The sequence below is a fragment of the Pituophis catenifer genome, unplaced genomic scaffold (assembly GCF_029215685.1).
Source record: "Pituophis catenifer annectens isolate HBS135680 unplaced genomic scaffold, rPitCat1.0.hap2 SCAF_1, whole genome shotgun sequence".
NCBI lineage: Eukaryota > Metazoa > Chordata > Lepidosauria > Squamata > Colubridae > Pituophis > Pituophis catenifer.
The window spans coordinates 101572805-101585182 of NW_027256881.1; the positions used below are offsets into that span (position 1 = coordinate 101572805).

At 43.7% G+C, this 12378-nt stretch overlaps 1 protein-coding gene across 2 annotated transcripts in view; it reads right to left on the reverse strand.

The window, feature by feature from the left end:
• The window catches only part of AFG1L (AFG1 like ATPase), a 70886-nt gene that overhangs the window by 37893 nt on the left and 20615 nt on the right, over positions 1-12378 (reverse strand). The window contains exon 6 of one of the 2 annotated variants that reach the window (XM_070953532.1): positions 9340-9439. The exons of the other annotated variant lie outside the window; for it this stretch is intronic. Within the exon in view, the coding sequence (XP_070809633.1) occupies positions 9340-9439 (100 nt within the window). The remainder of the gene's footprint in view (positions 1-9339; positions 9440-12378) is intronic. 2 annotated transcript variants of the gene reach the window in all.

The window sequence follows — 12378 nt, forward strand, 5'->3', positions numbered from 1 at the left end:
CTGTCCGGCGACAAGAACACCTGTCCCTTGGCTGAGACTATCACCACCCCAAGGTGAAGAAGATGGGTGGAAGGAACTAAATGGCTCTTGTCCCGACTGATCGAGAATCTGTGCTTCTGGAAGGCACTGATTACTAGCTCCATGTCACCTGTTGCCTGGGTCAGGGAGGACGACAGGACCAGGATGTTGTCGAGGTAACATAAGACCTGCACTGGGATAGACCTGAGTGTTGCTGCCACCACCGACATCAATTTGGTGAAGGTCCTGGGGGCCAAGGAGAGCCTGAAGGGCATGGCACAGTATTGAAAATGGTCGCCCGCATGCTCGAAACTCAGATACTTCCGGTGAGAAGGATGAATTGGGACGTATAAGTATGCTTCCCTGATATCCACTGACTGTAAGAGGTCTCCCTCTCTCACACTGCCGAGGATCGATCGAAGGGAATGCATTTTGAATCTGTGATAGCATATTTAGCTATTTCAGGTTTAGAATCCCCCTCCAGCCCCCCGAGTTTTTGGGGACCAAAAACAGAACAGAATAGAAGCCGGTCCCATGCTGATCCGAGGGTACCGGTTCTATGGCCCTAATGTCCAAGAGATGGCAAATCTCGTTGGCCATTAGAAGTTTCCTGTCGGGCAAAACCGGAACCGGGCAACGTAAGAAGCGACTTGGAGGGCAGCCGGTGAATTCGATGGAGAGGCTGTGAGTAACGGTGCGACAAACCCACGTGTCCAAAGTCGACTGCTCCCACTGGCGGTGAAAGATATGGAGACGATCGCCGATGGAATCCGACGACCGGGAGTCACTTGCCCCCGCAAAAGGACTTGTAGCTGGACCCTCGGAATGGGCGCTTGGCAGAGGATTGGGGTCTGCCACGATCGCGGAAGTGTTGCCTGTCTGAGAAACGGTCTCCCCCTTAAAAGAATGGTCGTTGGGAAAAGGACCCCCCGGGCCCTGAGGAAGAGCGAAAGGGCTGCCACTGCGAGAATGGAGTGTAACGGCATTCCGGTCTGCGGTATGAGGATGGGAGGATTTTCCGCTTGTCCTTGTCCTCAATGAGCCAGCGCGGCTCCAAAAAGGTCGGGGGCCTTGTACGGTGCCGCAGTTAGCTTCCACTTGGCCTTAACGTCAGCCTTCCAACTGTGAAGCCAGAAGAGCCGTTGCAATGTGACCGTGGAGGCCAGTGCGCATGAGGCAAATTTGGCCGACTTCAAGGAGGCGTCCGCTGAATATTCGGTGGCGGCTACTATTTTGTTGATATCTTGGTGTAATCTGGTTTCCTCAGGGGGAAGTCTCTCCTGTAATTGCCTCAACCATATTAGCGACGCCCTATTGAAAAACGATGTAGCCGTCGTGGTCTTGATCGCCCAGGACACTGCTTGATGCGTCTTCCGAAAGGCGAGTTCAGCTCTCCTGTCCTCAGCTTTGAGTCCATCCAAAGAGTCCTTGGAAATAACCGACGCAGAGGACAGACTCGCGACCGGGGCGTCCACAGATGGCAACATTAAGAGATCCTCCAGTTCAGGGGCTGTGCAATATAACCTCTTGTCTTGACTGCTGGGCCCTGTCAAGGAACCAGACTGATTCCACGGATTTTGAATCACCTCGGAGAATAGTTGGGGTCAAGGAATGAATTCCTTATCTGGCTTAGACAGCTTAAACAGAGAATCATGAGGTTTCGTCACCGCCTGGGTCATGCTGGGCAACGCGTCACTCGCCCCGAGGTTGGTTGTCAACTTGGCCTTGTGTAATAGCGACTCGAATAGTGACAGTCTAAAAAGTCCGGTAAAGGCCAGGGTGTCCGGCAGCAAGTCTATTGAGAACTCTATGTCCTCAGGGAATTCTTCCCTGTGTTCAGAATCTATGGAAGAAGCAAACTCCTTGCGTGAAGGAGAATGCGCTCTCGGGGGTTGTACAGGTAAGGATTGAAAAGGCATCTGGGTCGCCTGCTGAATGCCAGCCGCCAATAAAGACGATAAGGCAGTAGACAACAGGAATTGGAAGTCCAACTGGTTCCCCGGCAGGAGACCCTCCGCTGCGTGGAGCCCTCCAGCAGTTGGGGTAAATGTGACCTCTGGCTGCTTCCGTTGGGGAGCCTGAGGCGCAGACAATCCCACAGCCGAGACATCCGGCATGGAAAGGGAGACCCCTTTTGAAAGACCAAGTGGTTGACCGGAGCCCTCGACATCATCCGCCAACGAACTGGTCGATGAGGCAGCTGGCAGAAGGGACCCTGTAGCCGTGGTCTCTGGTAGGGGAGGGGCAAGCTGCAAGGTCTGTGGTCCCAGTCCAAGAGACTTTGAGACAGCCTGTTTGACTTTGTTATATTGGCGTTCCCTCACCTTGTGATGACGTAGCGCATCTTTGTCTAAGCCAGACGAGGCTTTAGGCTGGCGGGGCATATGGTTGGACGAAGCAGAACGCTGCCCTGACATAGTCTTATGTTGTTTAGAGGGCTTTGGTGGGCTGGCCTCCTGTTCCAGGTCTGATGACAAGGATGAGTCCGCCATTGGAACAAGGCAGACCAAAGGGCAGGGTTCCTATGGGTGATAGGAGCGTAGAAGTGGGACTGAGGGTCCCCCAAAGTTACAATCACTTCTATGACACACAAAGCCCTTCTCCCACCAGGAACTGCAAACTTGGAGCACTAGGGAGGCAAGCCATCCAGACAAGGTGCTACGTGCAGCGGCCCACAATAAAGCAGGAATAAAGCCCCTCAAGGCGCCGACTGAAATTGAGCCAAAATGCATCGCTGTCTCTGCCTGTTCCTCTGTTCCGGAGCGTCGCCGAGACTCACAAAATGGCGGCCACGCTGATGACTGCAAAATGGCAGCCGCGATCGGAGACAAAATGGTGGCCGTGACGATGAAGGCAGGAAAATCTTCAGCCTCTCGGACCAGGCGCAAGGCTAACAGCCTCCTCCATGCCGCGAAGCTGACACAAACCTCAGAGTTTGCACAGACACCGTGCAGGGCAGGGGTGGGTTCTAATTTTTTTTACTACCGGTTCTGTGGGCGTGGCTTATTTTGTGGGTGTGGCTTGGAGGTCATGTGACTAGGTGGGTGTGGCTAGCTGGTCAGAGTCATTTCTGGAAGGTCCTCACACTTACGACCAGTCCTCGCACTTACGACCCGACTAATTTGTTTGCTTTTAACACTGATCAGCTGTAGGACGGCCCTTTGAAGCCCCGTGGCAAGAGTTTAAACAGTTTTTTTCCCTCTAGTCATCAGCTGGGACTCAGGAGGCAGCAATAGATTGGGGGTGGGACCAAATAAAAGGTAAAAATAATGTGGGTGGGGGGGTGGGGTGGGGGAGAACCGGTTCGGTGACATCATATCGTCACCGCTACCAGCTTGGCCAAACCGGACCGAACCGGGAGGAACCCACCACTGGTGCAGGGACTCCGGAGTCGCCACCTACATGAGAGCGATGATAAAGGTGTGGGTGGGCAGCCCAGCGGACTGGCAGCCCAGCACCAACACCGGCGGCTAAATTGCCAAATATGAATCCTCCCCAAGGGGACAGAGTCCGGAGGCTGCTACACACGATGTGTGGAGAGGCACAGGACTGCCTGGAGTCCCAGACCCATCACGCGCACCTCAGCAGCTGGCCGAAATCCTCCGCTCTCTTCTCGAAAATGCAACTAATCAAAAATAACCAAATTTCTCTCGAAAAGCAACCAAAAAAGGGATTAATTCTGGATGAAAACCGAGCACAAAGAAACATACCAGACTTGTCAGCGATTGAGTGAAAAAGACTGGAGTGTCAGAGGTCAAGTGGGCATGGTTGGAGCACGAAGAGAGAAAGTTTTCACTCAGTTGCTGTCAAGACTTGAGGAATAAACCCAGCCATGGATTGTAGGAGCAGCGCACTGGAAAATGGAGTCTACCCATCATGGTCGTTAGGCATGATGATTATAACGTGGCTCAACCACATCACCAACCTGATTTTATTACCTTTTTTGTGATGGTCATTAAGCAAATACTGTGGTCATAAAGTCAACCCATTGTTCATTATGGGCCAGTTTTGCTGAAAACTTGAAATAAATGCTGATTTTCAGCAAAACTGTTGTGAATTGCAATCACATGTTCATGGGACGCTGGAAATGGCCATTAAACACGGGCTGACGGTTGAGCACCCAACATGTGATCATGTGACTCGGAGGGAGGGACCACTGTTGGAACTTTGGAACTGGGTCCCCAGGGAGGTCCATCGTAACTCTGAAGTGTCACTAAGCCACCAGTCTTAAATCAAGGACAACTTGTATTCTCAGAGATTTGATAGCCATATGGATTTCTGGAATAGAAACCACATTCCAAAATTTTGGAATATATCCTAAATTTGAATCAATTAAGCATCCAGATATCATCACCTACCAGATTTGATACATTATTTGGGACAGGCTGTCTCTATATAAAAGCTTTAGATACCAGGAACAGCTGTAGGCAGATTAGATCCTCATCTTTTTGCTTATAATCTATTCGTTTACAGGGCAACATAACATATAAAAGGATATTTTATAATCCAGCTCTAAATACAGTTCACAGAGAGGATTGTTTAGGGTTGAATACTACATTTAAATTCTTCTTTGTGTGTGTACAAGTAGTTGGAAAAGACAGTAGTTTCAATAGTTCAGTATTGATACTGAAAATAATTTTAATTTATTAGTAACCTTCTGTGATCCCAAGAAAAATAATTAGGGAATTTGGAGGATCTTTATGTCTCTTTTGTGTTTTTGACATTTAAGTATGCAATTCTGATGCTTTTCTAATATCAAGCCTTTATAAACATGACTTCAGGGAAGACAGAAGGAATAATGAGTGCTAGGAAGGAATAATAATGGCAGGGAAGAAAACTCTTGAAGTCACTGATGGTCAGCCTTTGCTTCTCACCCACGTTTGCAATTTTCAGGTGTTTCCTGACTCCATTTCTATGTTTTACATCTTCAGGTTTTCAAGAGTATTCTTTGACACTCTTCACTATCATCATTTGGCTAATCAATTGTAAAAATAATAAAAACGAGATATAAATAAATAAATAAAATCTGAACCTTTCGACTGGTTTTGCATTTATGTCCTCAGAAATCAAGAGCAAAACTTATGAATGTGTACCCTAGGGCTGCATTCATTAGAGCGTAACAGGTTTAGCTGTTATTAGACAACCCGTGACCCATTGGGTCATCATTTCAGAGACACCAGATTCCTCAATGCCTTCCACAATGACAGAGCTGCTAATATACTGGAAAAATTCTTCAAAATTTAAGGAGATATTTCAAAGATGAGTCTGCCTTGAAAGTAGACCGTGTTGAACTGTAGAGCGCAGTCAAGCACCAGGAGTCGACTACGGGAAATGTTTTATGACTTTTGCATTATGTCATAAAATTCTTAATGGTAGTTTTATGTCATAAAATGTTTTTTTAATTTATCAAATTTCAATTCCACAGGAGTCATGGGTCCACAGATTTTGGACGCAAGCCCCTTTGAGGTATCTGGGTTGAATAAGTTTTGCCATGTGATGCACAGTTTCACACACGAGTTTAGTAGCATATAGACAGAAAAGAGCAGCACTGTCACTTGGCAGAAATGAAACACTAGGGTCACATTACTGTATGCCAATTCTTCAGCAACTATTATGATTCTTGTTTATGTTCAAAGCACAATTCAATGTGTATAATTACACACATGTTATAATTCAGTTTGATGAAGATAACACATCATTTTATTTTTAATGACTGGACTCAATTACTAAACTATGTTTTTAAGAATGGCATACAAATTTGAAACATAAAATGTAAATACAAATATTTCTAAGATTTTGAAATAGATCTAATTAAGATAGTAAAACTATATAGGCTAAAAAAAAAAAAATCAAGCATAATAACATACTTTATAAAATCTGTTTGGCCACTAGGGTTTTCATTCCAACCAGTGATGCATAGCAGCTGTTGACTTACAAATATATTTAGCACTAGTAGTTGGCTTAGCTCTTGTTCGGTGGCAAACCCTTCAGATTTCAACAACCCAAATCAGCAAGGTCAAAACTGAGATACAGGTGGTCCTCACTTAACAATGGTAACTGGAATCAGAATTTCCACCGCTAAGCAATGCAATTGTAAAGTGTGACATCACATATCCCCATCACTTAGCGAAAGCAATCCTAGCACTCTTCATTGTCATTGTTAAGCAAGATCATGGTTATTAACAGAGGATCTCCTAGCAACTTCTTGCTGGCTTCCAATGAGAAAAATCAATGGGAAAGCTAGCAGAAGTCACAATTCCAGAGTGGCTTTCGAGCAGATGAGCAGGCAGTTAAGTGCAGGCCATAGTACAGGCATGGCCAGGTGAGAGGGTATCACAGTTGCCGGGCATAGGATGGTATGCAAATGGTCAGTGCAGCATGAACAGAGATGGCTACTTCCAGGTGAAGAAGTGGGCACAGGTGGGTGCTACAGCACTGCACAAGCATAACAGGCCAGCCACACTAGCATGACAGTGCAGGCCAGTGCATCCTACAAGGTATGAGATCCCCAGGATTGTGGGGATCATTGACTTTGCTTGTGTGAAGTGGGCAGGGTGGTCACAGATGTGGTCATGTGACTACATGATGCTGCAACCATCGTGACAGCTGATTGCCAAGCATCCAACTTGCAATCACGTGACTGCAGGGGTTCTGGGATGGCTGGAACTTTGAGGACTGGTCATAACCACTCCTCATTCAGCACCGTTATAACTTCAAACTGTAGTTGAATGAGTAGTTCAATTATCTGTATGCTGGAAATAGTATTTTAATAAAATTTGAAAGGACATGGGTTCCATTCCCATTCCCATGATGGGTTTGCCATCAGCAAACAGAGTACTACTTTAAGGTGATAGTTTTACTTCATCTTAAACACTAAACTATATATTATGGTATAATCTTTCATGAACTGAAGTGGACTACACTGTTGAAAGCATAATCCTGAATGAGAAAAATACAAAATGTAAGTGTTTAAGTGTTTAAGTTAAGTCTTTAAGTGTAGAATGGATTCTGTTATTATTTCCTCTTGCATTCTCACTGGCTATTATTGTGAATGGCCCAAGCAGCTTATAGCTGTGATCGGAGGCAACTTACAAAACATATCTAAATATATAAATACCCACACATTTTGTGTCTTTCTGTGTACTTGCTGTGGAATAAATATTATTGACTTCAGATTAAATATTCTATAATACTTTGCATTCCCTGTACTATTTTACTAGCATAATTTACTTTTTCCTATTTTATATTAATTATATGTCTTTTAAGGAGTTAAGGGCAATACACGCTTTCCTTCCCCTTCATTCAACTACAGTTTGAAGTTATAACGGTGCTGAATGAGGAGTGCTTATGACTAGTCTACAGGGAAAAGCTACATACCAATAACTCTGTTCTTCCTCTAACTCGAGTGTCGGCAACCTGCAGCTCCGGAGCCACATGCAGCTCTTTGGGCCCTCTGCTGCTGCTCCGTCCCATCACTGGCTGGCCCCGCTCCTTGCCCTCCCCTCCCCAGCACTGCTCGCCTGGCCTTGGAAATCCGAGAGATACGGGGGGAGAGGGCGGGGGGCAGGGGTGAAATCTACATTTTTTTGCTACCGGTTCTGTGGGCATGGCTTAATTAGTGGGTGGGGCTTGGTGGTCACGTGACTGGGTGGGCATGGCTTGGTCAGGTGGGCGTGGCCAAGTCGACGTCACTTCGTTGCCCTTTTTTTAACCTAAAAAACACAACACAACACAACTGGCTCACTCACAATGTAAAAGCAGCTGTGCTAGACCCAAAATGGCCCTTGCAACAAGCAGGATCCTCACACGGCCACAAAAAGCCCCCAAAAAAACAACTTTCACACTTTACACACACACAACACAATACATCTGGCTCACCCACATTGTAAAAGCAGCTGTGCTAGACCCAAAATGGCCCCTGCAACAAGCAGGAACCTCACACAGCCACAAAAAGCCCCAAAAACCAACTTTCACACACAAAATTCCACATACAGCTTTGTGAGATTTTGTCTGTTTGTGCAGTTAGAGTGAAACACTACAGAAACACACAAAATCTCAGAAAGCTGCACAAATATTATTTTATTTTATTTTTATATAAAAGCAGCTAAATTTAAAACTTCCTAAACTTTAAATGGCTAGGTCTAAAAAAACGAACAACTAAAAAAAAACCCTATTTTTTTTTAAAGCTCCCAAAGGGGAAAAAACTTACAGGCAGGCAGGCAGGCAGGCAGGCAGAAAGAGCTGCTCACCGATGAGCTTGACTGCAGGCAGGGAGATTCAGTTGCTTGCTGATGCAATCGATTGCAGGGATTATAGCAAGCGAAGCAAGGCAGGCGTGCGAAGGTAAGCAAGCTGGAGGCTGGGGGGGAAGGGATTTTTGCTACCGGTTCTCCAAACTGCCCGCCGCCATCGCTACTTACTCGCCCGAGCCGGTCCGAACCAGGAGCATTTCAGCCCTGGCCGGGGGGGGGGGGGTGAGAGATGGAGAGAGAGACATAAATACAGAGAGAGAGAGATACAGAGGGTGGGGAGAGGGGGGAGAGAGACAGGAAGATACAGAGAGGGAGAGAGAGATACAGAGGGGGGGAGAAAGAGAGACATAGAAAGATAAGGGGGGAGAGAGAGAGAGAGAGAGAGAGAGAGAGAGAGAGAGAGAGAGAGAGAGAGAGGGGTTTGTGGTTCCCGGTGTTTTTTTATCAACCGGTTCTCTGCCCTAATGATCAGCTGGGTAGGCATGGCTAGGGGGTCATGTGACTGGGTGGGAGTGAGTGATGTGGAGTTGGCCACGCCTACCCAGGTTTTGTGGCTCCTGGTGGTTTTTTCTTGTGGGAAACGGGTCCAAAAGGCTCTTTGAGTGTTTAAGGTTGCAGACCCCTGCTCTAACTACTATGCCCTGCTACTTCTATTTCTTACCTTTTTGTTTCAAAGGACAATTGGTTCTTGAATGCTTTAAGGAAAGAGTAGTTGAATCTACCCTTGATTACTCCAGGAACTGAAGGGACTTTCATTCAGAAAAGGAGAACTGTGCTAACAGAAAATGTCTTTCTGAGAGTGCAGTTCTTCTATCTATAACTGACTACTTTAGATCCCGCTCAATGCACATTAATATCATTTATTTTTATGACTTTTAATAGAAACCACAAAAGTACATCATGTATGACATAGAGTTAACATCTAACATCTTAAAATAACACTTAAAAGTACAAACATGGTAAAAGAGACATGTGTTAACCAGAAACAGATCACACATACAGTCAATTTAAGATATCTTAACCGTACTTTCATTGAAAAAGCCAGGATCAGCATATTATTCATTATTACCTTCTGGTGGCCTGTTTGATGTGGCTACAACGATGACACCATTTTGGAACAGGTTTTCAAAAAGCTGTTTGAGAATCATAGCATCAGCAATATCTGTGACCTGAAGAAGACAATACTATTATTGTCAAAAGCAGATCTTGACTTGTAGAATTGACAAAGCTGCATCCAATTTGCTTTGAGGGCTTTTTTTTTTTCTGTCTTGTTTTTAGTCAGAAGAGAGGTTTGTTGGTTCAAAGGCAAAAGATTCTATGTTGCCACTTGAAGAAAAAATGTGGGTGGGACGGAAAATAATAAGCAGGGAGTATGTAGCAATCTTTTCTCAAGACAAGTCTTTATTCCAGATTGCTAAACAATTCTGGTTAACTTCCATTCTAAAACTCCATTTGGGAAAGAAGAGATTTAAGATTTAAAAAAGCCCTAGTTTGAAACACATACAAATACATAGACCTGCCAGAAGATCAGGAAAGAAAATAGACACCAGCTGCTCTACATTTCTATTACCTTTCCAGAAAAGGTTCAGAGAGGTGACTTTAAATGGTCATGGGACTTTTAGAAAATAGGACAAGTGGCCAAGTATACATCATCAGCTGCTGTTGAAAATAGAATGATATGACATAGATACTATTGTGCGATTGTTACACAAAACAATTCAACAGATGGCCCATCACAAAAAAATAAGCAATTTCATTGTTCTTTTTAAGTGCCTTCTATTACTGTCCATGAATAATCAAAAAGGCACTGCAGTCAGTTCCAGCACAGTCAGCCTCTTCTAACCTTCACAGACACAAATCATTCTCTCTCACACAGAGACACACTCTCTCTCTCTTAAATGAAGAAGGGGGAGCAACAATTCATGACAAAAAGAAACTTTTGTCTGAGGATTTTCACTTCCCCACTTATTGTTCCTCAAATTATTACAGCTGTGCTAAAGACACTAATTTTATTATATGCAGAACTTCACTTAAATATGTAAATTCACAACAGATGAATACTACCAATATAAAAAAAGGAACATGATAAAACTAGCTGAGAAAAAACATTCCCACTCCAAACCTCACAACTATTCCCACCCTATACCTAGGAGACTTCCACACATAGCGTTGTTCCATGCTTCTGCCTTTGGAAACTGCTCTACCTAAATCAAGTTATACATCTTTTAGGTAGTTGACTATTTTCTTAGAATGAGCAGGCTGGTAACTACAGTACAAGTGTAGAGAGGCACTGAAGAAAAGTACAATCTAACAAATCAAAACTTGGCATCTTTGAGCCTGTCAATAAGAAACAAAAACAAAATCAGAAAGGCATTAGGTAGCTAAAAGCAGGTATCCATTTTGATGAGACCTCTGAAACGGGTAAAATAAGACAGGAGGAAGGGGAAAAAAAAGAGTTTTCCGCTTGAGAAATAGAAAACTATACGAAGCAGGACATCTTATAATTTCCCAAAGGAACACTTCTGATAAAGCATAGCAGCTTGGAACATTAAATAGAGAAAGATTTATGACCGGAGAAAACACAATGAGGACATGCCCTGTTTCTCCAAAAATAAGACCCAACCGGAAAATAAACCCTACCATGATTTTTCAGGATGCTCGTAATATAAGCCCTACTCCCAAAATAAGCCCCAGTTAAGATTGTCAGCCAGATGGATGCATTTAGTACCGCATTTTCCCAAAAATAAGACGTAACCAGAAAATAAGCCCTAATGCGCCTTTTGGAGCAAAAATTAATATAAGACCCTTATTTTCGGGGAAACAGGGTAGTTGGTGTTTTGCTTTGCAGAATTTAAATCTACTTGTCTACCAAAATTGATTATTTTTTAAGTTACATAATTAAAAAAAAAAGCAAGAGTCATTTGGTATATTGAATGCCAATTTATGTCCTTTTGATCTCTGTAGCTTTGGAGAGGAAGACAAAAGTGAAAGCATCTCAAAGCTCAGGTTCTGCCTGTGCTCGGCATTCATTATGGATGTGAACAAAAGAAAAGAATACAAATTACCAATAAGAGATGTCTGCTAATGGAGAGAATGGTGAAATTTCATTTGCATTTAAGAGAAAAGATTTGTATGACCTAGAGCTGCTTTCTTCTCACATAAGTTTTTTTAAAAAAATCTAAATAATGTATGTGTCTAAGTACCTGAACCCCAGTTATCCTCTGATTGGGACAATTTCTTGGGATGAATAGTAAATATAAGTATGTTTAAGTAATTAGTGTTATCACAAAAAAATGGAGTGTAACAGTGCAATCTTAGACATGTTTTACTCAGAGGTCCTCCTGCATTTAATGAAACTTGCTCCTACTATGTATTTAAAATTGTTCTCTTCGCTTTCTTACAAGCACTGCCTACACAGTATATAACATTATTATTTTACTCATTACAAGTATCGTGGATCCCAAGCCCAGCCACTCTTTTCCTGCTATTTATATGAAAATAAAGCTATTTCATGTCTGAAATGCCTGGTTTTTTTAAAGTAGAGATATAGAACGTGACATCAGACTAAGGCAGTGTAACCAAAAGGAGGACTCACAGTTGGTCCATAAACAACTGGATGAGCTTGATTTTCTCAGAGTTTCACATCTGAAATGACAGACATGCATACTGTGAACTGAAGGTTGGCACAGACTATTAGCACCCACAATGTTGCCGGAAAGCTGTGTACCATTTTATCTTGAAAAGTGCCCATGGGGATTTTAAATCAAGAATTTGTTCTTCCTTTTGTTTCTTTAAAGATAAGCCTATTTTAATGCAATACTGTTTGGGGATTGGGAAGAGAGGGGGGGGGGAAGGGAGAAAGAATGATACCAAAAGTACCAGCCAGTCACTCAGTTTCTGCTATAAAACTGCAGCTCTGTTTCTCTTTCTTGAACCTAGAGAGGGACAAATGTCTATGGAGATTCTCAGTCATCCAGGTCACGGTTGTCCCAAAAGTGCTTTCTTTCAAATGAAAACTGGACTTTCTTGTCCAGTTGCCTTTTGAAAGAAAGCACCTTAGAAAGGGGCATTTTTGGACTCACTATGGCATTACTGCTTTACTCTAGAC